The following is a 25013-nucleotide window of genomic DNA, read 5'->3' on the forward strand; positions in this document are numbered from 1 at the left end:
TTCTCCTTCAAAGCTGTGTACAATTTTTTTGCTGTGGATCGTAAGACCTATTTGAAAGAGTTTTAATTCAGATCTGTGTCTTTGAGATTTTCTGTTTAGATCCAGCCAAAATCTGGTTTTCAAGGTAGTGAAGATGATATATTGTCTTAAACTGGCCTGTCCAGAAAGGAGATGCATGAACAAATCACCAGTTTCCATCTAGCCTTGTGGCAGTCTAATGGCCTTTTGTGCCAGCTGGTGGGAGAGTTAAGGTTCATTACCCAGAGGAAGAGTACACAAGTGTTTTTCTGAGGTTCAGGTGTTTAATTCCTCTACTGTTTACTCCCACCTCCATTCCTTTCTTCCTTGGATGCTTATTAGAGCTTCTTTCTTCTACCCTGTTCTCCAACAGCTGATCTTAATTAGATAAATTAGCTTGGTTATATAGACCTGTCTTCTTACTGACGCACAGTTGACACATGATTGACACGCTGCTGGGTATTCTAACCCCGGTGTTGCTGAAAATTAATCACCAGACCAGCAGATTGTCACAGTCAGAAAGCAGGAGGTGAGAAATGTGGATGTAGAAGTTACATTTCTGGAAGGGTGGTTTTTGCAAAAACAGCAAAGTTTGCTGGTACACCTTAAATGCTAACAAATTTATTACGGTATAAGGTTTCATGGACCACATTCCACTTAATCAGATACTAAGCTAGCCGAGAGGATACACAACTTAAAATGTTTTGAATTGTGACAAGGAAATAACATCAAATCCTGTGTTGTCTTTGCATCAAACGGATCGGATGTAAGAATCTACTTTTGTAACTATTTCTTTTTGTGACTATGTTTTCCAAATATTCATGTGTTTTTGATTCCACAGTCATGTTGCAGAAGTCATTGCAGGCCTAATAAGAAAGGATTATGATGTTGAAAGGAATGCAAGTTAGTTTATAGCTATGGATATATTCAGAGAACTGTGGGTAACCTAAAGGAATAATCTTTTTTCTACAAAACTACTAAATGTGTGGGAGCTTTGAACTCCCCCCCCCCCTTTTTTTTTTTTGCAGCTGGTCATTGTAGATCAGGGCGACTTTTCATCCCAAGTGAGCCACACACCGCATTAAATCTCCATATCGTAAATTAAAGTGTTTGCAATATATTCAATATAATTTAATATGCACAGTTAATATAGCTAATTAAATATATATAATTGCACAATTAACGTATTTTATATTTTTAATTATTAAACAAATTTAATACACAAGCAGATGTATATGCTTTCATTAATAACGCATGGCACAAACAAAAATATTCTTTTAAGGCTTTAAGTTGTTTTTTTCTTTAATGTTTCCAAGGGCTGCCAAAATAGGGCCATGAGTTAGCCACCCTGAAGGGAGAAGCTGATACAAAGCCTTGATGCTGGGCAGGAGAAGGAAATTTCCTTCCCCAACCCATTGTTGGGGCATTTCACCTCAGGTGCCAAAATGCCTTGGGCTGCCCCTGAACATCCCCAACTTAGGTAGGGGCTGCTGCAGAGAAGGCCCTCTCCTTGTCTGCCACAGCCTGAGCTTCTGAGGATGATGGGACAACCAACAGGGCGCCCTCCACTTCTCTTAGCATCCAAGATGGTCTGTAGGAAAGGAGTAGGCAGCCTTCCAGGTATGTGGGGCCTGGGTTGTTTAGGGCTTTTAGCGCCTTGAATTGGCCCCGGAGACCGACAGGAAACCAGAGCAGCTGTTCCAAAACAGAGGTTATATGAAATCTGGAAGATTCCATATAATGTCGTTGTTTATAATCATTGATAAACTTTCCCCCATGGGTGTGTCTAATCCTCACAATTTATGGCAATGAATGGCTTAAAATAAAACGTTGGCCCTACTGTGCTTTTCTTCTTTTTCCCACCCCACATCTGTTCACCTCTCTCTAAGAGAGATGAGCAGTATGGTAGGATTTTCTTGGGGATGCAAAAGAAACTGCTTTGTAACCAAAGAGGAGTGTCTACTTCCCTTCAGTGTTGAACATTAAAATATGAAGGGACAATTCCAGATCGGTAATCACAGAATTGATCATTACTTCTACCTTTATCCTTCTTTTGGGTTATTGGGAAATAGTGAAGTCTGGTGCTGTGAACTGTATGCTAATTTGGTGAACAGTGGGTTTATTTCCCCTGAGAGGAGTCTGTTTATTACAGATGTCCATGTCAGCCACACTATGTAATGGTGAGCACTAGGGAGTTTATCTGCATCTGTAATGCAGTCAATAGCTGCCACACAAATAAATGTTTTCTTTGACCTACTAAATATTTTATATATGCATCCGTGAACCAAGAGTCACTTTATATTATTTCCCCAGAGAGTGAGGAAAGGAGCCCTTGCAAAAAAATAATAATAGTTTTTTTGTTTGTTTTACACACACTAAATTGGGTAGATAAAAGTAGTTGGAGCTGAGCAAATCAATAGGGCTGTTGCTTTAGCCCAGTGCCTGTAATCAAACAAAGTGCTCTCAATGGGGTTTCGGAGCCTTGTTAGAGGTTTAATTAAATTAGATATTTAATGCATTCAGTTAACAGATTGTGCTGCTTTGCAGTGCAATAACTAAGAAATGACATGTGTATGGATTTTTATCCCTCGCAGGTCATTAGTAAATGAGGTAATTACTTACTTCTGTAGGGTGTCCATAATGTAGTGTTACCTCTGTGCAAAATAGCCATAGACAAAGAGAGCACCCTGAATACTGGAGTTGTTTGTGACCTGTAGAAACAGCTTCTACCAAAATATGCATCTTTGGTTTTAGGCAAACACGTGGACTGCTTATTTCCAGGAAAGCAATAACATGTACAATGCTCTATATGGCAACTCTGTCTGCAGGAAGATCTAGTTTCTCTGTAAGCTCAGTACAAAATCTAGGGGAGCAAGCAAGCTGAATGGTGATGTTGCCTGGCCAAAGTCTAGAAATGTTCTGCTCTCCTTGCTCTTCAGTCTGCCATGTCGGGTGTGCGTGTGTGTTTGTTTAAATGCACACAATCCAGTGATTGGTCCTCTTTCTCTACTTTGGAATGACCTTAGATAAATAATCTTGAAAATCCATGTAAACCAAAGAAGAGTCAGACTGAAAGTATGCAGACCAATATAATAGTTGATTATAACTCAGTTAAACACCAGTAGGAGGCAAAGTATTTGTTTTATCAAGGAAAATAAAATCTCTTAGTTCTTCATGGGAAACCCCTAAAAATTATTTAAACAGAGCTGAATAAGTGAAATTATAGACTGACCCTTTTTCCTTTGAGCTTCTTGCCAGGAGGAAGAAAACACTTGCACTAGCTTAACAGCCTAAAGTGGTTCCATCTTAGTTGCAAGTTGGACTATTTTCCTTAACAAGAGTCACTTTGACAGTTAGATAGTAAGGTAAAGGTAAAAGGTAAAGGTCCCCTGAACGGTTAAGTCCACAGAACACTGTGACGAAAACCAGAGCGCACAGAAACACCGTTTACCTTCCCACCACAGCTTTACCTATTTGTCTACTTGCACTGGTGTGCTTTCGAACTGTTAGGTTGGCAGGAGCTGGGACAGAGCAACAGGAGCTCACCTTGTTGTGGGGATTCGAACTGCCGACCTTCTGATCAGCAAGCCCAAGAGCTCAGTGGTTCCAGGCTTCCTCAACCTTGGGCCTCCAGATGTGTTTGGCCTACAACTCCCATGATCCCTAGCTAGCAGGACCAGTGGCCAGGAATGATGGGAACTGTAGTCTCAAAAACATCTGGAGGCCCAAGGTTGAGGAAGCCTGGTTTAGACCACAGCGCCACCCACTTCCAGTTAGATATTATATGTCTGTACACTGGGCAGTCATTGCAGATACAGATGTGACTTAAGTCTGCAAACAAACCAGATGGGCCAACAAAGAGATACCAAATTAATAGTAACAATAATGCTGGAGATTATGTGCACCTTTCCCCCAAATATTACATTGTAAACAGTCTAACATTTGACTGCGGTTTTTATTTATTTGTTTATTGTCTGCCCTTCACCCTAAGGTTTAGCATTGGGAGTAGGACTATCCAATTATTAACATGGCCTAAGGGGATTATATAATATATGCAGTGCTTTTTTCTGGGGGGACGCAGGGGTACGCATACCCCTAAACATTTTGTGAATCTAAGTTTGGTCTCATTGAGGGGCAGTATTTCAATATGAGTAGGAAAATGAGAATACCCCTAAACATTTTTTAAGGAAAATAGCACTGAATATATGTAAGGTAAAGGTAAAGAACCCCTGGAGGGTTAAGTCCAGTCAAAGGCGACTATGGGGTGTGGCGCTCATCTCACTTTCAGGCCGAGGAAGCTGATGTTTGTCCACAGACAGCTTTCCAGGTCATGTGGCCAGAGCGCATGGAAACGCCATTTACCTTTCTGTCGCAGTGGTACCTATTTATCTACTTGCACTGGTGTGCTTTCAAACTGCTAGGTCGGCAGAGGCGGTTATATGTATAATATAATATAATATGTATAATATAGCCACAGAATAGATAAATAAGACTAAATAGCTAATGTGTCTCACCTATAAAAAACCTCTGAATGCTTTTTAAATAATACGTTAGCTCTGACATGACAAATCTCCTTAGGAAGCCTAATATATAGTAAATGGGAAAGATTCTGCTCTGTGCTCCCATGAATCTTGCAGCAAAAGTCAGGATGAGGCTAAGAATATTTTTCTTACCAATCTTTACTATCACCGTACAGACATGCTGCTTAAGGGAACAATGTTCAACTGGCCTTTCCTCTGTTCTCATCATGCATGAAAACGTGTGTTGGTGGTTTATTTTTTTTAACCAATCTAGATATTTTCTGGGCTCTTTGAAAATGTTTCATTTTCACCTTTATTGTAAAGCTGTGTGTGCAAGGCATTACACTACAGACTTGCTCAGAATTCAAGCCTAACCATCTTCTGGAAGTTTTAAGACTTGGTTATTTGGGCTGCTTTTTGGGGGGCTCTGTGTTAAGCTGCAAAGAATGGTTGGGGGAGAATTTTTCCTAGTGAATTCATGTTCCTAGTTGGATTTTATTTGCTTTGTGTGTGTAACTTGGTTACCTCTAGAAATGCATATAAGCAATTGGCAAAGGAATTCTATTTCTAAGTGGCATTCTAATTGTAAATCAGAGAGGCAAAGCACATCAAATATCAAATGCACAACAAAATAAACCAGCCTTAGTTTTTAAACTGGCCTTTTAAACTTTTTAAGGCTTATAATACATTGGTGGTTATGTGGTTTGCTATGAGAAGGCTGAAGTGCGCAATATCTGCAAGCCACTCATAATTCCTAAGAGGCTGTGTTGAAATCTAGCCTCTCTGAGGAGGGATTAAAAACATGTGTCTATATACAGAGTCATACTGAATTCTAAAGTAAAATTGACCAGAAACATAGCAAGGGGAATGTGCAAAGTAAACAATAGGAGGTAACTTTTTCCGCCTTATGAACATTGTCACGGCTCGTTTTGGAACTACAGGTCCTCCTCATGCTGAGCATAACTGAGGCATTATAAATTGAGAATGAGACAGGCTCAAGTGACTCTGGCCTAGTATAATTGTGATAGAACACGAGAGCTATATTCTTCCAGGCAACTCATCCATGAAGCATGTATCCCATGTGAATAAATCAATCCTGGGAAGTGTATTGACTTTGAATTAGAGAGCGCTACTTTCATTTCTTAAGATACACCGAAGGTATCACAGCCGTTCAATAATACTATAATAATAATACGGGTCAAGAAACCTTAAAATTAGTGTTCAGATCCCGACTGTCACTTTATTAAAAAGTGGAGTGAGAACTAGCAGTAACTACATTTCTCTTTAATTAAGATACAACCCAAGAGGCTTAGATTTCTCGGCTAATTTTTGCATGGTAATTACAGCTATTGCTAGCTTATTGCTGAAATTGCTGATTAAAAATTACTTTAGTAAGCGTAGCTAACAATTTCATTAGAAATCAACTTTAAGAGTTCTAGTCAAGTTTGTGTCTTCTACGTATTTACTTAGAAACTGTAGAATACCTGATGTTTAGCGTATAGTTTTTCAACTGCATACTTAAACACTGAAAGTCATATGAATTTAAGAGTCATATTTTACATTATATTTAGATACAATTTACCATGTTATACTTTTGGATCACCTTGGTGGGATGTGGATGTGGGGTCACAACATTTAAGTGGTGGACACTCCTTCATTGGAGATTTTTAAGCAGAGATTGGATGACCATCTATCATGGACGCTTTAGTTGAGATTCCTGCGTTGCAGGCGATTGCCATTCTCTGCCCAGGGAGATGGTTTTTGTCTGTAATTAAATAGCATATTTCTTTTAAAAAGGCAGCAAACCATTAATTCATCCTGCCATAGTCTTAGATGGAAGGACCTATTTCAGCGCGATGCTTGCTGAGGCAATGCTAAGTATGCTTGCTGAGGCAATGCTACAAAACAAACCCTAGCTACTGACCCAGATGACAACGCCTTCTTATGCCACTGCGATATGCTTGGTTGGGCTTTGGTGAATCTCATTGGAGAAAGAATTCCATGGCGGCAACCTTAGGCAGCAGTGTGGAGTGTTTCTCTGTGTTTAGCCTGATGAACAGTTAAGAATGACCTGGAAGTGTTCTCAGGCCTGAGCACTTGCTTGGCAAACCTCATGTTGTCACCAGCAGGAGCACACAGGTTTGACAGTTGGGTGGGGGGTGTGTGTGCACACATGGGTGTCCTGATAGTATGAACCAGTGGTTCCCTACATAGCCTGTATGCACAACTGCTGCAAAATGTGCAATCATGGCAGCCCCATGCAAGGGTTCCATGTGGAAGTCCCAGTTCATTTAATCAGTTCCTTCACGTGATGCCTACGAAGAATCATGTAGGTGTTGCCAATACTCCAAAATGGGCCTAAGCCATCTCCAAGGTTGCTATGAATAAGACATACCCTGCTTAGATGTGCTCATGTGGCAGGTTGCTAATGCCGGAACTAAGTAAGAATCCTGTGTTTGTAGCTGTCTAGTCTTAAGAATTCCCATTTTTCTTTATTCTGTTCTTTTGCAAGCCCATAAACAGGGTGATCTCTTTACCATGTCCTCCTTTTGTCCGCAAACATTTTTCTCCTCAAATTCTTTTTTAGATTTGATGGATCATTAGATCTGCAAAACACTCCCTCCATTCATTCCCCAGCTACCTTTTCTTGGCACGGAAAATGTGAACTGCCTTAAAAAAAAAAAAAAGTTATTAGCAGCAACATAAATTTATGCGGAGAGAAATCATTTCTCTTTTCTCCAGCCCTGCAGCCAGACTTATGCTCTGCTTTCCTTCTCTTGCTTCTTCCCTGTAGGCTTTTTATCCCTCCCTTGCAGTGGCATTCCTCTTTTAATTGGGCCATGCTCCCTCCTCTGCCCTCCTTTAACCTACACGGCTCCTCAACCTTCCTTCGCAGTAGGTCCCCCCCCCCCCCACCAGCCTTGAAGTTCTGAACTGAAGAAACCGCTTGCAAATGGTTTTAACAAATGGTGTACTAAACCAGTGGGTTTCCCCACCACCACCTACAAGTGGACCTTAAATCTCCTGTCTGCATAGTTCAGAGCTGTACTGTTGGCCATGGATGTTTCACCTTGTTTCCCACCACCATTTGTTCTTGCTATGTTCCACTCTTTTATTTAATATATCAGAATGTGTGCTCACTCTTCTGAGCCAGCAAGCTACTTCCTGAACCACCACTGACTTGCCTTATGTATATGATCTGCTGTCGTTTCATTTCTTCCATTTCATCTCTCTTGAATTTTGGCTTAGAGTTGCGTGTGAACAAGGTCACAGTCAGGCTCCTGCTGACACAGATAGAAAGTTTGCTGCTGGCTTGGCCTCACAGAGGTGACACAGCCTCCAGAGCCTATGGGGAGGTGTTCTTTGTGCTCCTTAAGGAGATCCGCTTGCCTTCTTCAGCTCCTTACTATCTACCCTGGCATGTAATACCTCTCTCTTGCCTCCCTAATCACTTCCACTTTCTCACCAACACATTGGGCCAGCTGCAGTGGCTTTTGCTGCTTTAGATTCATGAGCTCCCTTTCTTCCTTCTTCCTTCTTCCTTCTCCCTCTCCCAGCCCCAGTGAGGAGCAACAGTGAGAGCCTGGGTGGTGTAGTGGTTAAGAGCGGTAGGCTCGTAATCTGGTGAACCGGGTTCGCGTCTCCGCTCCTCCACATGCAGCTGCTGGGCCAGTCACACTTCTTTGAAGTCTCTCAGCCCCACTCACCTCACAGAGTGTTTGTTGTAGGGGAGGAAGGGAAAGGAGATTGTTAGCCGCTTTGAGTCTCCTTCGGGTAGTGATAAAGCGGGATATCAGATCCAAACTACTACTACTACTACTACTCCTCCTCCTACTTCTTCTTCTTCTTCTTCTTCTTCTTCTTCTTCTTCTTCTTCTTCTTCTTCTTCTTCTTCTTCTTCTTCTTCTTACAACAGTACTCCCAGGAGGTAAAAGTAAGGGACGCAGGTGGTGCTGTTGTCTAAACCACTGAGCCTCTTGGGCTTGCCGATCAGAAGTTGGCAGTTCAAATTTCTGCGACGGGATGAGCTCCTGTTGCTCTGTCCCAGCTCCTGCCAACCTAGCAGTTCGAAAGCATGCCACTGCAAGTAGATAAATAGGTACCGCTGTGGTGATAAGGTAAACGGCTTTTCCGTGCGCTCTGGTTTCCATCACGGTGTTCCATTGTGCCAGAAGCAGTTAAGTCATGCTGGCCACATGACCCGGAAAGCTGTCTGCAGACAAACGCCGGCTCCCTCGGCCTGAAAGCGAAATGAGCGCCACAACCCCATAATCACCTTTACTGGACTTAACCGTCCCTGCACTGTGGGTGGAATTCAGCATCATGCTGTGTATGAAAGATGTTCTGTCTGTGCAAGCATTGCAGCCAAGGGTGCCAATTGGAATAAAATATTGGGGGTGCCCAGGTAACCCCCACTGGTCACCCCATAACTGGTCACAAAACATGGCACATGCACGCCATTTGAATAGCAATCCCCATTAACTTGGGAGGTGCCTGCCCCCTTCAAATAATGTATTGGGGCAGCGAAAAGACCTTGGCCCCCCTAAAAGCTGGCTCCTATGGTTGCACGTTTCCAGGTGGAGTGATCCTCCTCTCCTCGCCCCTATATTCTGGGAGGTATCACAACCCCTGCAGAGCCCATTTTGGGGGCACAGGAGCGGGGTGGGGGGAAACCCTGTTTTGCAAGTGGAAGTCCTTATGCAGGGGCTTCCAATTGCGGGGTTCGTTAAGCGAATCCCGCCCTATACTGTAGTTTTATTATTTGCTTAGATTACAATTTTTAAACTTTCTTGAAAAAGGATTTTCCACCCTAAGTGTGGTTTGAATATTACTCATATATTTTTCTTTCCGTTATAAATGTTGTTTTATGGTGTATAATTATGGCAAGCAGTCACTGCTTGATAAGTTGTTAGTGGCTTTTAACTTAGCATTAAAATTTTAACAAGCTTCTCTTCCCCACTCCAGCCACCCCAAATATATCCAAATTACCATATGTGTGTGCGCATGTACAAATGAATATCAGAATATTGCTATTCAGTGGCAATTGTTGGCACGATTTACAATGAGTTTCCCTTTCATTCCTTTATGGAGATGACATCTGTTATGAAACCTTCATAGCAAGGAGACAGAAATTTTCCTATGTTTTCTGTGAAAGTGATTTATAAATTATTGAAAATAGGGGAAATTGCAAATATCTTTAGTGTTTTGATTATTAGAAGAACAAAACGATAAAAGCACTTGGGTGTTTCTTGATAAAAACATGCTTGGCATTTTCTGTTTTTTTGTTTTGTTTTTAATAGAAAAAGTAACCAAGTAGGCTCCAAACTCGCGCCATGACGTATATGAGAAAAGGGTTTAACCAAAAATTACCCCATATAATTTCAGTTTTCCCCTAGAAGTGCTATTTGCAGAAAACATAACTTCTAAAGATATCTTAAACTCATTTACCAAAATATTTATATCCCAACTTTCAGCTCCTCACAAGGCACCCAATGCTGCTAACTTTAATTAAAATGATAGGCCTTCAATATGGAAATCAAAACTAATGGACCATACTAAGACCAGCAGCCTGTTAAAATAACAGAAAGGAGAAAAACTCAACCAAACCGGAAGCTCAGCAAAACTGTGTTTTTGACAACATAAAGGTAAAGGGACCCCTGACCATTAGGTCCAGTCGTGACCGACTTTGGGGTTGCGGCTCTCATCTCGCTTTATTGGCTAACCCAGAAGTAGTACCTCGGGTTACAAACTTTGCCCCAGGATGAGGACAGAAATCTTGTGCCGGTGGCAGCAGGAAAGCCCCATTAGCGAAAGCGCGCCTCAGGTTAAGAACGGTTTTGGGTTAAGAACGGACCTCCGGATTGAATTAAATTCGTCACCCGAAGTACCACTGTAATGGTTTTTCAGGAAAAAAAGCAGCTGCATGAAGGTCTGGTCTAGATTGGAACTGTGGGGAGGGGCTTTCCTTCACATGACATTTTCCTGCCGCAAATCATGTGCCCCAATATGTTATTTCCCTTGAAGGTGTTGCTTTACTGCAAACAGCAGCTCTGGGTGGGAATTGAAACCAGGAGAAATAATTTTGGGTTAAGCCCCCTTTGTACCCATCATTCTCCCAGTCTGGGTCAGAGTCTATGAAGCTGGAAGAAGGGAAGGACGGAATAGTGCTAAGCATCCTTTTAAAATATGGGTACTTAGTGTAACACATAGCTCAAATATTAGTATTATCTTTTCGGAGTAGAGCTTCTAAGTATCCTGTCCTTCATGAGCTGCCAACTTATGTATATATGTAGCAACTCATTTTTACTTAAGTTCCTCTGGGTTTGGGACTATAGCTCACTGCACTTCTTTATTCTGTCCACAGCTATAATCGGAAGGGATATTTATGTGTTTCAATAAACAGTTTGACTTTCAAGGAAATTTCCCCTTCAGACTGCATGTTTATTTCCTTTCTTCTTCTTTTATTTTCTATGCTAGTGGTGCAGGAAAAATGAGCTCTTGATTTCCCTTGTGGCCCAAGTTGCTGTGCTGAAGAAGGCCATTTGTTTCTTTAAGTATTTGTCCGAGGCAAAGCTTATAATCTTGCATCAAAAAGTGTCATTTGCAAGCTTCCCTTCCTTTTCTAGTCCTAAAGCCATTTTGAGGTCGTGTCTGCTTTATTTTAATACCTTTTTGTTGTTTTTAATTGCATATAATAAAAGCAATGCAGTTGTTCAGCAACTTTGGGGGTATTGAGTTGCTTCACTGATTTGTTGGGTACCCTTTTCTAATTTGCTGTGTTTCTAGCATTTATCTGCTCTGCAGCGCTGCATTTCAACTATAGCTTCTGAAGTATAAATAAATTATTTACACTTCAATCACTTTGGGTTTTTAATGCAATGAGGTCATCCTAGGATGTTTCTCTACAAATAATTATTTCAAACTGCTTTATTACATGCAGACCATTAGCTCAGTATCCTGTAACACAGATTCATTGAGCCAGTTCAAATTATCTTTCCCTACTTCTTAAACCATAAATTCAGGGACCAGCATCGTGCTTGCTCCTCTTTCACCTTACTCCTCCTCACTTCATGCGCCAGCTTCAGGGCTCAATTCCTGGCATGTGTTAAGCCACAATTCCCTGTTCTATCTGAACCAGGATACTGGTTTAATCGTGGTGAATAAACCAGGATTATAAGGCAGCGGCATATTATGAGGGGTGGGGAGGAACATTCGATCCTGACGCTTGCCTCCAGATGGATAAATCATGGTTTATGAAGCTGGGGAAAATAGTCTGAATCAGCTCACAGATGGAAATTTGGGGTGCCAATTTATCCTAGTAGCTGAGAAGAACCTTCCAATTTACTTATCGGCGTTTGCACTAAATTGGTTAGATTTATTATTGTTTTGAGCTTTGTTGTGTAGGCATTTCTGGAAATGGGTTGCCTGCCTATGTATGTTTGTATACTTCGATATGATGAAATAAAGCACAGTGTGTTTGCTTTTTTAATAAGTTACTTTAATCTTAGATTTTGTTAACTCTTGTGTGAATGAATACCCAACAGCGACTGGCACAGTGGGGTGGCACCACGCTGCTGCTCCCTCCCCATCCTTGCCTCTGCTCTACCCTAGTGCAACACTACCTGCTGCCAGGAGGATGGTAGCATGGCACCTCATCAGTAGCTCCTGAAATCAGTTTCTCTTCTCCTTCCCACCAGCCCTGCATGCTGACATTGGCTCCTCCAGTTACAGATAGGTAGCCGTGTTGGTCTGCCATAGTCAAAACAAAAAAAAATTCCTTCCAGTAGCACCTTAAAGACCAACTAAGTTAGTTCTTGGTATGAGCTTTCGTGTGCATGGTATCTGAAGAAGTGTGCATGCACACGAAAGCTCATACCAAGAACTAACTTAGTTGGTCTTTAAGGTGCTACTGGAAGGAATTTTTTTTGTATTGGCTCCTCCAGTCAGACTTTTCTTGACTCAGAATTATTCCTCCCCCCAGTTGACCAGAGTAGTGAGTTATCTCTCACCATTAAAGTGAGGATCCATTTGCTTGTCACATTCTGGGGAAAAGTCTCTAATCTGTATGATGCCCTGATTTTCTTCACAGGCACCTCCTTCTCTCGCGCACGGCAAGAGAAGAGGATGAGCGAACTGGGCTGCACTGTGTTTCTTTAAGCTCATTATCGTCCCAATCATTTGATCTGTTCTGGAAGTAAATTATTGTTTTGGGGTCAGGTGATCATGGATGTAACACATTCAAATGTGGAACTGTGTGGTTCATTTGTAATGTCTTCCTGCATTGGGGCAGAACATTGTGTGCATGTGAGCATTTTACTGGTTTGAAGGCTCTCTGTAGCGTGCATTGGAGTTTTCAAGCACCGAGATTGATTTAGCAGCTAGTTTGACACACGTGGAACCATTTTGGAAATGGGAAACAGAGTGAACTCTAAGCTAGAAGTGCACATTATGTGAGAACTGAAACTTCTTAACTGCCACCTGTTAATCCTAGTGAAGCTGATAGTGCTAGAGAGCCAGCGTGGTGTAGTGGTTAAGAGCGGTGGAACTCGTAATCTGGTGAACCGGGTTCGCTTCCCCGCTCCTCCACATGCAGCTGCTGGGTGACCTTGGGCTCAGCCTCACTCACCTCACAGAGTGTTTGTTGTGGGGGAGGAAGGGAAAGGAGATCGTTAGCCGCTTTGAGACTCCTTAAGGGGAGTGAAAGGTGGGATATCAAGTCCAAACTCCTCCTCTTCTTCCTCCTCCTTGCGTTTAGCATTCATTTTGCTAAATTGAATGCATAAATCAATTTCTGAGAACTCTGGCCATAATCCCAGAGGCACACCTATGGATTCTACGTGGTTCATTAGTCTCCCCTACCTAACCATGTCTTTCTGCCAAGTTGCTTTTGCAATGATGCAATGTGGATGGGAGGAATATCCTGAAATGGTTTGTGGTCTGGAAGGAATCTTCAGCTGAAATAAATTCATATAAAAGAATTCATACATCCACAGCTTTTATGTATATCTAAATAAGGCTAATTCTTGTGGCACATACCTGTATATTTGCTTATACATAATATGTGCCTAAGTCCATGTCATTTTACTCATCTGAAGTCTGGGGACATAACAATTGTGGGATCCAGTACAATCATTCCTCCCCTTTCACCACTGCAACTTTCATCAAGAGTTCATCTTGCTCGGTAGCATATAAGATGTGAGCAAGACAACAATGGATCCACTGCTCCCCCCCTCCCCCACATGCTTTGTTTGTGTTTCTTCCAGTGGTGTTCATTGAATCTGACCTCAAACTAAAGGTGTTCATATGGCCAGAAAGACAGATTGCTCTCAGTAAATATGTCCATGCTTCATAAAACTTGGTAGTACTAGAAACTGCATTGTAGCAGCCGAATAACCACCAGCCGTGGTGGTGTGGTTGCTCGAGAGCAAACAGGCAAGACTCCAACCTGTCTTTTCCAGACTTTATTATCTGTACAAACTATCTTACAGTGCAGAGCGTCTCAAGTCCATGTCTGCTCAGTCGCTAGCAGAATCTGGGAGTGGGCGGTCCTTATACCTTCCCCAGCATAACAGTCATGTGGCCCCCATCCTTCTCCTCCTCTCTCTGCGCGCAAACCTACTGCACAACGTGGGCGCTGGCAAAGGGGGACTTGCCTCCCCTCCCCTTTGCTCAGGCTCGGTGTTGAGGCTCTCCCTAGCATCTTCTGACCCCTGCGCCCCTTCCCCACTGGAGGCGGGGCTTCCCTCCTCGCCAGAGGAAGAACTGCTTCGCAAGATCTTCGGAGGCTCCCTGTAACACAACTGCCCTTCCACCTCTCACCTCTGAGCTGATGGCAGTTCCCTGACACAATGGAAAAGCTTTTGCTTTAGAACTTGTTCAAGCTTTTCTTTCTTTAACAAATAAATCAATAACCCCAGGCTAAAGCAGAATTTGGCTGCTGCAGCCAGTACTGCTCATCAGACCAAGTGCAAAGGAAAACAAATGACTTTGTCTTAATATTGTGTGTTCTTCCAGGTTCGAGAACTGCAGACGCGTTTACAAAGTGTCCAGGCAACTGGCCCATCAAGTCCCGGCCGCCTTACTCCTGCCAACCGTCCCATTAACCCTAGCACTGGAGAACTGAGCACCAGCAGCAGCAGTAATGACATCCCCATTGCCAAGGTGAGTCCTTGTACATTGCCACAGTGCCTCTCATTATCTGGGAGACGCAGCCTTTGCTGTGCGCAGCTGCTGTGCAGGCGTGCAATTAACTGGGAAGCATGAGCCAGAGCGCCAGGGGAATTTACAAGGATCCTAAGTGAGTCTGAAAACTCGAGCTGCAGGGAGAGATAAGTGCTAAGGATTTTAAGCCTCTGTTAGTCACAACACACATGCCAGTTTACATTAATCAACTTAACATACAATTTCTGGATGTGTGAAGAAAGGGGAGGGATTTGCATAGCTGTGCAAAAGCTACATACGACACCTAATATTTGCGGTGGGGTTTTTTCCCCCCGTTTCTAGATAGCTGAACGAGTAAAGCTCTCAAAGACGAGATCGGAATCTTCAACATCTGACCGCCCTGTCCTGGGATCTGAAATCAGCAGCATAGGGGTGAGTGCTAATGATCGCATAGGATTTATGCTCATGTCATGAACTGCCTTGTGACCTTTGGATGAAGGGTGGTATAAAAATTGAAATAATATATATTTAAAATGATATTCTTTTAAGGGGGAAAACGGTCCCTGTACTCGCCATGAAGTTGTTACAATAAGTGCCACACTTTTAATATCTGGGAGGGGGGGGCCGGTTTGCTGGTACTGAGTATCCCCAGAAAAAAACATAAATGCTACAAACATATAATCCTTCCATAGGGATTTGTATATATTGTACATAGCCTTACATGAGATGGTGATCTATAAGTAATCTTATAAAGAAAATCTGAGCAAGAAGTGCCCATTAGCATTAGACCAAAGGCCTGTATACTTCAGGATAATGCACTCACAATGACCAACCTGCAAGTAGGACATGATTGCAACAGTGCACTGTCTACTTGTGCTCACAAGCAACTAGTATTCTGGAGGTAATACAGTGGTACCTCTGGTTACGTACTTAATTCGTTCCAGAGGTCCGTTCTTAACCTGAAACTGTTCTTAACCTGAAGCACCACTTTAGCTAATGGGGCCTCCTGCTGCTGCTGCGCCGCCACTGCGCAATTTCTGTTCTTATCCTGAAGCAAAGTTCTTAACCCAAGGTACTACTTCTGGGTTAGTGGAGTTTGTAACCTGAAGCGTATGTAACCCGAGGTACCACTGTACATCGTGATTGTGACTATAGCCACTGAGAGCCTTATCGTCATGAATTTGTCTAGACCCCTTTGAAAACCATCCAAGTTGGTGGCTACGTCTCTTGTGTTGGCAAATTCCATAGTTTTAGGTGCTGTATGAAGTCTGTCCTGAAACGTCCAACATTCAGCCTTATTGAATGATCCTGGGTTCTAGTATGATAACAGAGAAAGAAAACAACTCTTATAGGGGTGTTTGGATGCACCTTTTCAAGCTCTACAATATCCTTTTAAGGTGTCGCAACCAATTGTACACAGTATTCCAAGGGCATTTGCACCATCAACTTGTATAGTGGCATTATTATAACAGAAGTTTTATTTCTGACCCTTTCCCTAATGATCTCCAATACGGAATTTGTGTTTTTCACAGCTTCTGCATACTGGCTTGACATTTTCATTCACCTGTGTGCTTGTCCCCAAGATCTTTCCTCATCAGTCAGTCCCATTTCAGAACCTCTTCTTTTTCTTTCCTTTTTTTGCCCCAATCTGCTTTGCTTTACCCTTGCTTACATTGAATTGCATTTGCTTTTTTAAATGCCCATTCACCCAGTTTACTGAGATACCTTTGGAGCTCCTAACAATCAATTTTGTTTTAATCATCCTGAGCAATTGGGTGCCGTTGGCAAACTTGGAAACCTCACCCTGCTGCCAGCAGCAGGTCATTTGTGAACAAGTTAGAAAGCCCAGTTCCCAATACTGGTCCTTGGGGAACCCCACTTCTTGCACCCCTCCATTGTGAAAACTGTTGGTTTATTCATGTACAGTCGTACCCTGGACTTCCAAAATGTTCAAAAACCAAAGCACGGCTTCTGATTGGCTGCAGGAAGCTCCTGCAGCCAATCAGAAGCTCCATCGGACATTTGGCTTCCAAAAATCGTTCAAAAACCAAAACACTCACTTCCGGTTTTTGGTCGTTTGGGAGCCGAAATGTACGAGTTCCAAGGCGTTCGGCAGCCAAGGTACAACTGTATTCTGCTTCCTGTTCTTTAACAGTGGTTTTAAATTATGCAGATTAAGAAAGCGTACCTATATTCACATGATACAATTCTGCTTTCGAGAGGAAAGAGAGCAGAACTTATTTTCATGTTGCAGCATAAGGGTATCTTATTGTACCATGTGCATGGAATATGCAAAGCCATGCATTTGGTTTCTGTGGCAGAAGTCCATAACCAGCTTTTACAGCTGGAGATTATATTATTAAGGAGACTCAGCATGAATTTGTGGGGAGGGAGCTGTATTTTTCCAGTTCTAATACAACCCAACAGCAACCCTATGGATAAAGATAAAATCCCACTCACATAAATAATTCTACCCACATCAGAAGGATATCATGCAATAACTGAAAATTAAGATGATTTACAACCTAAGCTTGATGCCAGAGAATAATTCTGATCTCTTGCAGAGTACTTCAGTGTAAAACATTCATAACTGCATTATTGTTCCAACTGTCTATTATTTGTTTATGAAGTAGCAAAATCTCTAGTCCTCATCTTTAGGGGTTTTGTTTGATGCTGGGACAACATTATTATTCGGAAGTGCACTAGAAAGTGGATCGTACTAGAAAGAAGATTGTATCCAGCAAAGCTTTACTTGGTATCCGAAGACTAATTATTTTATAATCCACCTGGTTGTTGATTCTGTTTTAATGTCAGGATTATTTTTCATTTTGTTGTGCTTTGTCAGCCACCTCAGGTTTGATTTTATTACAGAAAAGCAAAGCATAAGCATTCAAATAAATATAGAGGAAATTGACTTACTATTACTAGAGCGATTCCTGTTAGTAATTTGGTTTTTCCGTTTGATCAAGCTGATGACCATTAGCAGCTAAGAAAGTTCACAGCCACACCTTTTCTTCATTCTTCTTTCTCTGTAATTCTTACCTCAGAGTCACAGACAGGAAAGCAATCTATTTTTTCTTCTGCAACTTCCTTATTACACTGATGCAAAAACTCAAAAAGGTTCCTTGAAAGTAGCAATTCACGAATGGTGGTTCATCATTTCACACGGTTCTGCAAAGCAACTTCAGAAGGCTATACAGTGGTACCTCGGGTTACAGACGCTTCAGGTTACAGTTGCTTCAGGTTACAGACGCTTCAGGTTACAGACTCCGCTAACCCAGAAGTAGTACCTTGGGTTAAAAACTTTGCTTCAGGATGAGAACAGAAATCGTTTGGCGGCAGCAGGAGGCCCCATTAGCTAAAGTGGTACCTCAGGTTAAGAACAGTTTCAGGTTAAGAACGAAACTTCAGAACAAATTAAGTTCTTAACCCGAGGTACCAATGTAGATGTGGCGGAGAATAACAGCAGTTAACTGACACATTTGCAGATGTGGACCACATAATAGCAGAGGAAAAATCCGAAGGCAAAGTAAACAGTTCACTGTGATCTGACACAAGTGTGGACAGCAATACATTTGGACAGTCCCCTCCCCAAATCTATTGTTCATATCAGGAGAGATTGGTTAGGGAAGAACTTCTAAGAGCTTTTAGGTTCTTCAATCTGAACTTTCGTGACACAATTTAAATGAGAAATTTAATACTTACTCTCTTGCAAATGAGCAGATGCCCCATTTCTTTTTAAGTACCTGGTGGATATAATGGGTGATATCTATTCCTGGTCATGCTTAGTTGACCCATGAAAATCAAGTAGAGTCAAGTTACTCAAGTGGCCTCAAGTTCTTTACATCTATAAATCTCAATGGATCTACTCTAGGAATGACTTAGTTGAATAGCACTCAGTGTGCACCCTTTCTGAGGCCTCCTGATGCATGTTGAACAGTCCATACAATATTTGCTGTTCTAGAATAGGAATGTAATGTAAAACACGTCGTGATTTTCCTAATGAAGAGCAGTCTATTGCTGAAAATTATTAATTAATGAGAATCAGGTGACCCCCTTATACCCTTTCCTGTTCTCTAGTGATTAGCTCTTTCCCTTGTCGCCCTTGTCTCCTTCGTTACAGAATTTGCATCCCGATCCCAAGCAGTGATTCCCAGGCTTAAGAGTGAAGCCTTAATGTCTGTGGCAAAACCACACTTCCACTCGCATTGTTTGTTACCTCCTTTGTTGTGACTTTTAAAGAAATAAAACCCACAAATATTTTAATTACTAGAAAAAGTCAGTCCCACATGGATATTAAAGAAGGCTCGAAATGCCCCTTTTCTGGACTGCTTCATTTGTTACAGTACCCAGCGTCCATATTGCTTTGTGGATATTTTAATGTGACAAAAGATTCCCATTTGATGGCTCTGGGATGCTGTAAAGCAGTGTTCCCCAACCTTGGGCCTCCAGCTGTTTTTGGACTACAACTCCCATTATCCCTCGCTAGCAAGACCAGTGGTCAAGGATGATGGGAATTGTAGTCCAAAAACAGCTGGAGGCCCAAGGTTGGGGAACACTGCTGTAAAGGACTTTGCTTTAGCCACATGCCAATTGAGGAGTGATGCAGGCATGGTTGGGCTGTGGACACTAGTACACAACTGGCATATTACAGTATATGGTTTAGTAAACCAAGGTTTATGGCTTAGTGTCATTTATTTATTAAATTTATATGCCACCCTTCATCCAGTGTGTTTGTTTTTTCCTGTTTATTACTTTTACAACTACTTTTTACAGGTGGTAAATCTGTGAAATACAACATGCATAGAGTTCGCTAACTGTTTTCCATAAATACCCCATTTCGTTGCAGGTTTCTAGTAGTGTAGCAGAACACTTAGCCCACTCTCTTCAAGACTGTTCCAACATCCAAGAAATTTTCCAGACCCTCTACTCGCATGGATCTGCTATCTCTGAAAGCAAAATCCGAGAATTTGAAGTGGAAACTGAGCGGTTAAACAGGTAAACAGTTTACATATATATACAGAGTTCTGTTTTGCTCAGAGTGGATTTCCCCTTTAATTTTATTTCAGAAATTGGGAAATATCATCTGGGTCGTGGAGTCTTGCCTGCATAGGAACACTAGTGACCAATGTGAATAAAGTATCAAATAAGATTAGCTTACCAGGGCAACTATACAGCAACACTTTGGAACCTGCCTTTCAGAGCACGACTCTTTCCAGTAGCCAGTTTCTGTGTATTACATATTCATAGAAAATATTTTGCATATGTATGTAGGCATCGCGCTGACTTGCAGGGGGAAATTCAGCATCTGAAAATCATATAATGGTAATCAGCTCTTGCTTTCAGTTGATTAACTTGATTTGTTACCCCCATCATTTTGATTTGTGTGAATTATGCTTATGCCATCTGCATATAAATGTGGGAAAATATGGTGATGAAAAGGAGGGCTTAATCTGAATTAATAGCTTTCTTTCAACAAGATAATTTAGTCATCAGCATTAGGCCATAAAGTGATTTGTTAGGATTTGCATATTATTCTGCAGGTCTTAGCAACAGCTGGTGCTGCCTCCAGAGGAACCCAAAATACAGTTTTCAAGTTGATTTGTATAGATCAGTGTGATAATTTTAGTGGAGATGAGTAGGTGCTGTTGGCATTGTTGTACTTGTTGACAGTCAAAGCAATGTATTGTACCTAAATATTCAGAAGTAACACCCAAACTGTATCATTTCCACATCCACCTCCTTTGAAACAGCACAGGCAAAGGAGATAGGCTTTGCATGCAAACCCCACCTTTGGCAGGAAGCCTCACACCTGTTTTGAAGCGAAGCAGCGATGGTGTTGTTGTTTTCTGTTTTTGTACAGTTCCCTCTGAAACTGACAGAGTGTCATTGACTCCCATTGCTGCCAGGGAGATTTGCTCTACTCTATTCCAAATGTACAGCAGCAGTAAACCCTGGGTGCTCACTTCTCCCAGCTGTTGGCAGCTGGATGACTGAGCTTTCCCAAAGGGAAGAAAAAACATTGCTAGCATACCAGACAGAGGCAGCCCTCCGACTCCTCATAAAGGGGTCCATAGGGATGCGAGTTCTGAAAGGGGACCCATGATCTAATCAGGATCTTGAACGTGGGTGTAGCCAGGGGGCAGGGGAGCAGCTCCCCCCCCCAAAAAAAAATCAAGTAAATGAATAAAAATACTTAACTAAAAGTAGAAACGGGGACGCGGGTGGTGCTGTGGGTGGCACAGAGCCTAGGGCTTGCCGATCAGAAGGTCGGCGGTTCGAATCCCTGCAATGGGGTGAGCTCCTGTTGCTTGGTCCCTGCTCCTGCCAACCTAGCAGTTCGAAAGCACATCAAAGTGCAAGTAGATAAATAGGTACCGCTCCGGCAGGAAGGTAAACGGCGTTTCCGTGCGCTGCTCTGGTTCGCCAGAAGCGGCTTAGTCATGCTGGCCACATGACCTGGAAGCTGTACGCCGGCTCCCTTGGCCAATAAAGCGAGATGAGCGCCGCAACGCCAGAGTCGGTCACAACTGGACCTAATGGTCAGGGGTCCCTTTACCTTTACCTTAAAAGTAGAAAATATCAGAATATTTGAAATTGAAATGCTCGCTGAGGTCACTTGGAAGACGTTGCGGTGCATTTGCAACCCAACTGAGAGATAGGCATGACTTCTGCGAACTGAGCAATTGCATTGCAGGCAGCTCGGTTCTGGAAGCCTCTCAGTTTCTGGCTTTTTCCCCTGAGAGCGTGCACCTGTAGGGCCTGTTTAGGAACAACTGGAAATTTCCCATAGGCTATTTATACTGCATAACTGCCCTCAGGCCTCAGTCAATGATATAGTTCAGTTTATTCAAGTTCACAGTTTGGATCGGTGTGAAGTTTGTGTTGTGAACCAGTGTTTTATTTAAATATAGTGGAGTTTCGTGGCTTTCGTCAGTGTGACAACTCCAACCTAGTCAGCCTACCTAAGAGACACAAATGACTGAAGATTTTGACAGGTTTTTTTGAGCACTTGGGGTCAAAAGTTGTTGAGACATTTCATTCCAAATCTGCTCGTCAGAACCAGACAGAAGATGGTGACAGGTGGGTGTCCTCCTTAAAGGTAAAGGACCCCTTGACAGTTAACTCCAGTCGCAGACGACTCTGGGGTTGCAGTGCTCATCTCGCTTTACTGGCTGAGGGAGCCGACGTTTGTCCACAGACAGTTTTTCTGGGTCATGTGGCCAGCATGACTAAGCCGCTTCTGGCGAAACCAGAGCAGCACACGGAAACTCTGTTTACCTTCCCACCTATTTATCTACTTGCACTTGACGTGTTTTTGAACTGCTAGGTGGGCAGGAGCTGGGACCGAACAACGGGAGCTCACCCCATCGCCGGGATTTGAACTGCCGACCTTCCAATCGGCAAGCCCTAGGCTCAGTGGTTTACACCACAGCGCCATAAATTCTGGCATCGCCCAATGATCCTGATTGAATCAAATGAATCCACTTTTGAGTCAGTCTTCCATGAATTCCACTCCCATTCCTAAGCATAAGGCAAAATATGTTCATAGGCCAAATAGGTGGGCTTTAACGAGGCTCGTGGGCCAGAGGTTCCCCACCACTGATATAGTGAATTGTATCACTGATGTAGGGAGTTGCACAGATGACCTCAATAGGGCTTTTGACTTAACCTCTTATAGCAGCAGTCTCCTTGGCTCTTGAAAACTTGCATCGTATAAACTTTTCCAATATGGTTCTGAAAACTCAGGACAGTTTTAAAAGCAGTTTGTGACAATGCAGTACAGGGAGCTACTCACAAAGCTGTAAGGACACAAGAGTTGTTGAGCTGCTTTTTTCGCAAAATCTCAAAAGAGAGGTTTTTGACATTTTGCCGATTTCTGCCTGGACATATGGCAACCCTAGTTTTTGTTTTTTATGTGATGCTCTTCCTGTGCCAGTTAGCTGCAGAACTCCTTTAAAGCAAAAGAAACCACAAGGTTGAGAACAGAAGGGCGAGGTGGGCATTGGTAAGGAAAAATGTACACCAATGAAATGTGTCTATATAAGCAGCTCCATATCATTTCTTAAATAATAATAATATTAAAGCCACCCACATTTTCATTGGGCTTTATTGGTGAAAGGGTTTTCTCCGTAAGACTTGTTCATGCAGTTTGCATTATTTATTCCTTCCCTGCCTTTTCCAGTAATGGATGAAAATGATTAAGGCCAGATTACTTTTCACATTTTGAGATGGAGCCATTTGGAGAATGTTCAAGGCAGGTAGGGCTGAGTAGGTGCTCTGTGAAAGTTTATAGATGGTTTTCTTCTCCGCAGCCGCATTGAGCATTTAAAATCTCAGAATGATTTATTGACAATAACTCTGGAAGAGTGCAAGAGTAATGCGGAGAGGATGAGCATGCTGGTTGGAAAATATGAGTCCAACGCCACAGCCCTGAAGCTCGCCTTGCAATACAGGTACGTGCACAGAGAATGCAAGAGACAAAATAAATGAGGTAGTACATTTTCATGTGATGCTTGTTTCCTGGAAGAGACTTGAAGGTATGTAAGTACACATAATGTACTGTTCCACCCCCGCCTTAATTCTACTCACTTCCAAACCTTGCACCATTACTTGTTAGGACTCCACTCAGTGTGAGGTGGCAGGGATAGCGTGTAGGAAGATAGCGTCCATTTCATGCTCTCTGGGGACTGCCTCAGAGAAAACGAAGAGTTGCCAATTTGGCTTGATACTAGGTAAAGGGTAAAGGACCCCTGGACTGTTAAGTCCAGTCAGAGGAGTCAATGGGGTGTGGTGCTTTTCAAGCCAAGGGAGCCAGTGTTTGTCCCCAGACAGCTTTCTGGATCATGTGGCCAGCATGACTAAACCGCATCTGGCATAACGGGACACAGTGACAGAAGCCAGAGCACACAGAAGTGCTGTTTACCTTCCTGCCACAGTGGTACCCATTTATCTACTTGCGCTGGTATGCTTTCGAACTGCTAGGTTGGCAGGAGCTGGGACAGAGCAACGGGAGTTCACCCTGTTGCACGGACCCAAACTGCCCAACCTTCTGACCTGTGAGCCCAAGAGACTCAGTGGTTTAGATGGAATGTGCAAGTATTTAATAATTATTCAGTTCACATCTGTACATTAACTGCCTTACAGGTTATTCTCATTCATGGCACTTAGCAAAGTGCCTAAATGTTGGCTTAAGAGTACAGTGGTACCTCAGGTTACATACGCTTCAGGTTACAGGCTCCGCTAACCCAGAAATTGTGCTTCAGGTTAAGAACTTTGCTTCAGGATGAGAACAGAAATTGTACTTCGGCGGCGCGGCGGCAGCAGGAGGCCCCATTAGCTAAAGTGGTGCTTCAGGTTAAGAACAGTTTCAGGTTAAGTACCGACCTCCGGAACGAATTAAGTACTTAAGTATGTAACCTGAAGCATATGTAACCCGAGGTGCCCCTGTGCTGTACTTCATCCAAAGATCACAGGGCCCTTTACAGCATCATAAGGTAGGGATTGGCTAGGATCACCAAGCCTAAGCTGCAAGAAAGTTCTAGTTTCCCAGCTAACAGACAGAGAGGAAATGACATCATTTCAGACATCACTTCTGTCCTGCTGTCACCTATATTGCCTTTTTCCTGTCTCATAAGTTACAAATAGTGAATTGTTTTTGTTGTTTCCAGTGAACAGTGCATTGAAGCCTATGAGCTGCTGTTGGCATTGGCAGAAAGTGAACAGTCCCTCATTCTTGGGCAATTCAGAGCTGCAGGTGTCGGGTCTGTTGGTAAGAACTCAATAAGTTACTTTCTCCATAATCCATTCTGTACTTCGCCCTCAAAGGGTAGGTTGCAACACCCAGTCATCTTGTGACAGTTCAGGTAACCCCCTCCCACCTCTGCCCCCCAATTAATCAAGTATGTTTTCTTTCAATCACATTTTTAACCCAAGCTAAACTGCAATCAAATGAGAATAGCCATAGTGTCTAGTATAGGAAATTAAGGAAAGTTAGTGATTGAAGCTCTTGGTTCCAAACCCACCAAAAGGGAACATCAAAGGCTGAACGAAGGAGGCCACATACTTTGTATAGTCAATTCCTGAATAAGTGCTATTTAATTTGTATCACATGTTTCCAACCCAATATTGTAAATGCATCATTCAAGTGAACTGCATAATTTTTAGTGGCTTTAATGAAAGATGGCTGGACACATGTATGAGAGAAGTTGGTTTTTAACACTTCCAGGACTCACAGCCAAGATATAATAGTTTTTCCTGTTTTATCAATTGTTCCACTGGGCAACAATTTTTTACTTTTTGAATGTTGTCTAG

At 42.5% G+C, this 25013-nt stretch overlaps 1 protein-coding gene across 3 annotated transcripts in view; it reads left to right on the forward strand.

Annotated features, from left to right (window-relative positions):
• The window catches only part of MCC (MCC regulator of Wnt signaling pathway), a 207950-nt gene that overhangs the window by 163718 nt on the left and 19219 nt on the right, over window positions 1–25013 (forward strand). For all 3 annotated transcript variants that reach the window (XM_028749466.2, XM_077936126.1, XM_028749468.2), the window contains 5 exons: window positions 14553–14699; window positions 15042–15131; window positions 19549–19697; window positions 23015–23155; window positions 24371–24471. In XM_028749466.2, coding sequence (XP_028605299.2) covers window positions 14553–14699; window positions 15042–15131; window positions 19549–19697; window positions 23015–23155; window positions 24371–24471 — 628 coding nt within the window. The remainder of the gene's footprint in view (window positions 1–14552; window positions 14700–15041; window positions 15132–19548; window positions 19698–23014; window positions 23156–24370; window positions 24472–25013) is intronic.

The sequence above is a fragment of the Podarcis muralis genome, chromosome 11 (assembly GCF_964188315.1).
Source record: "Podarcis muralis chromosome 11, rPodMur119.hap1.1, whole genome shotgun sequence".
NCBI classification, from domain to species: Eukaryota; Metazoa; Chordata; class Lepidosauria; order Squamata; family Lacertidae; genus Podarcis; species Podarcis muralis.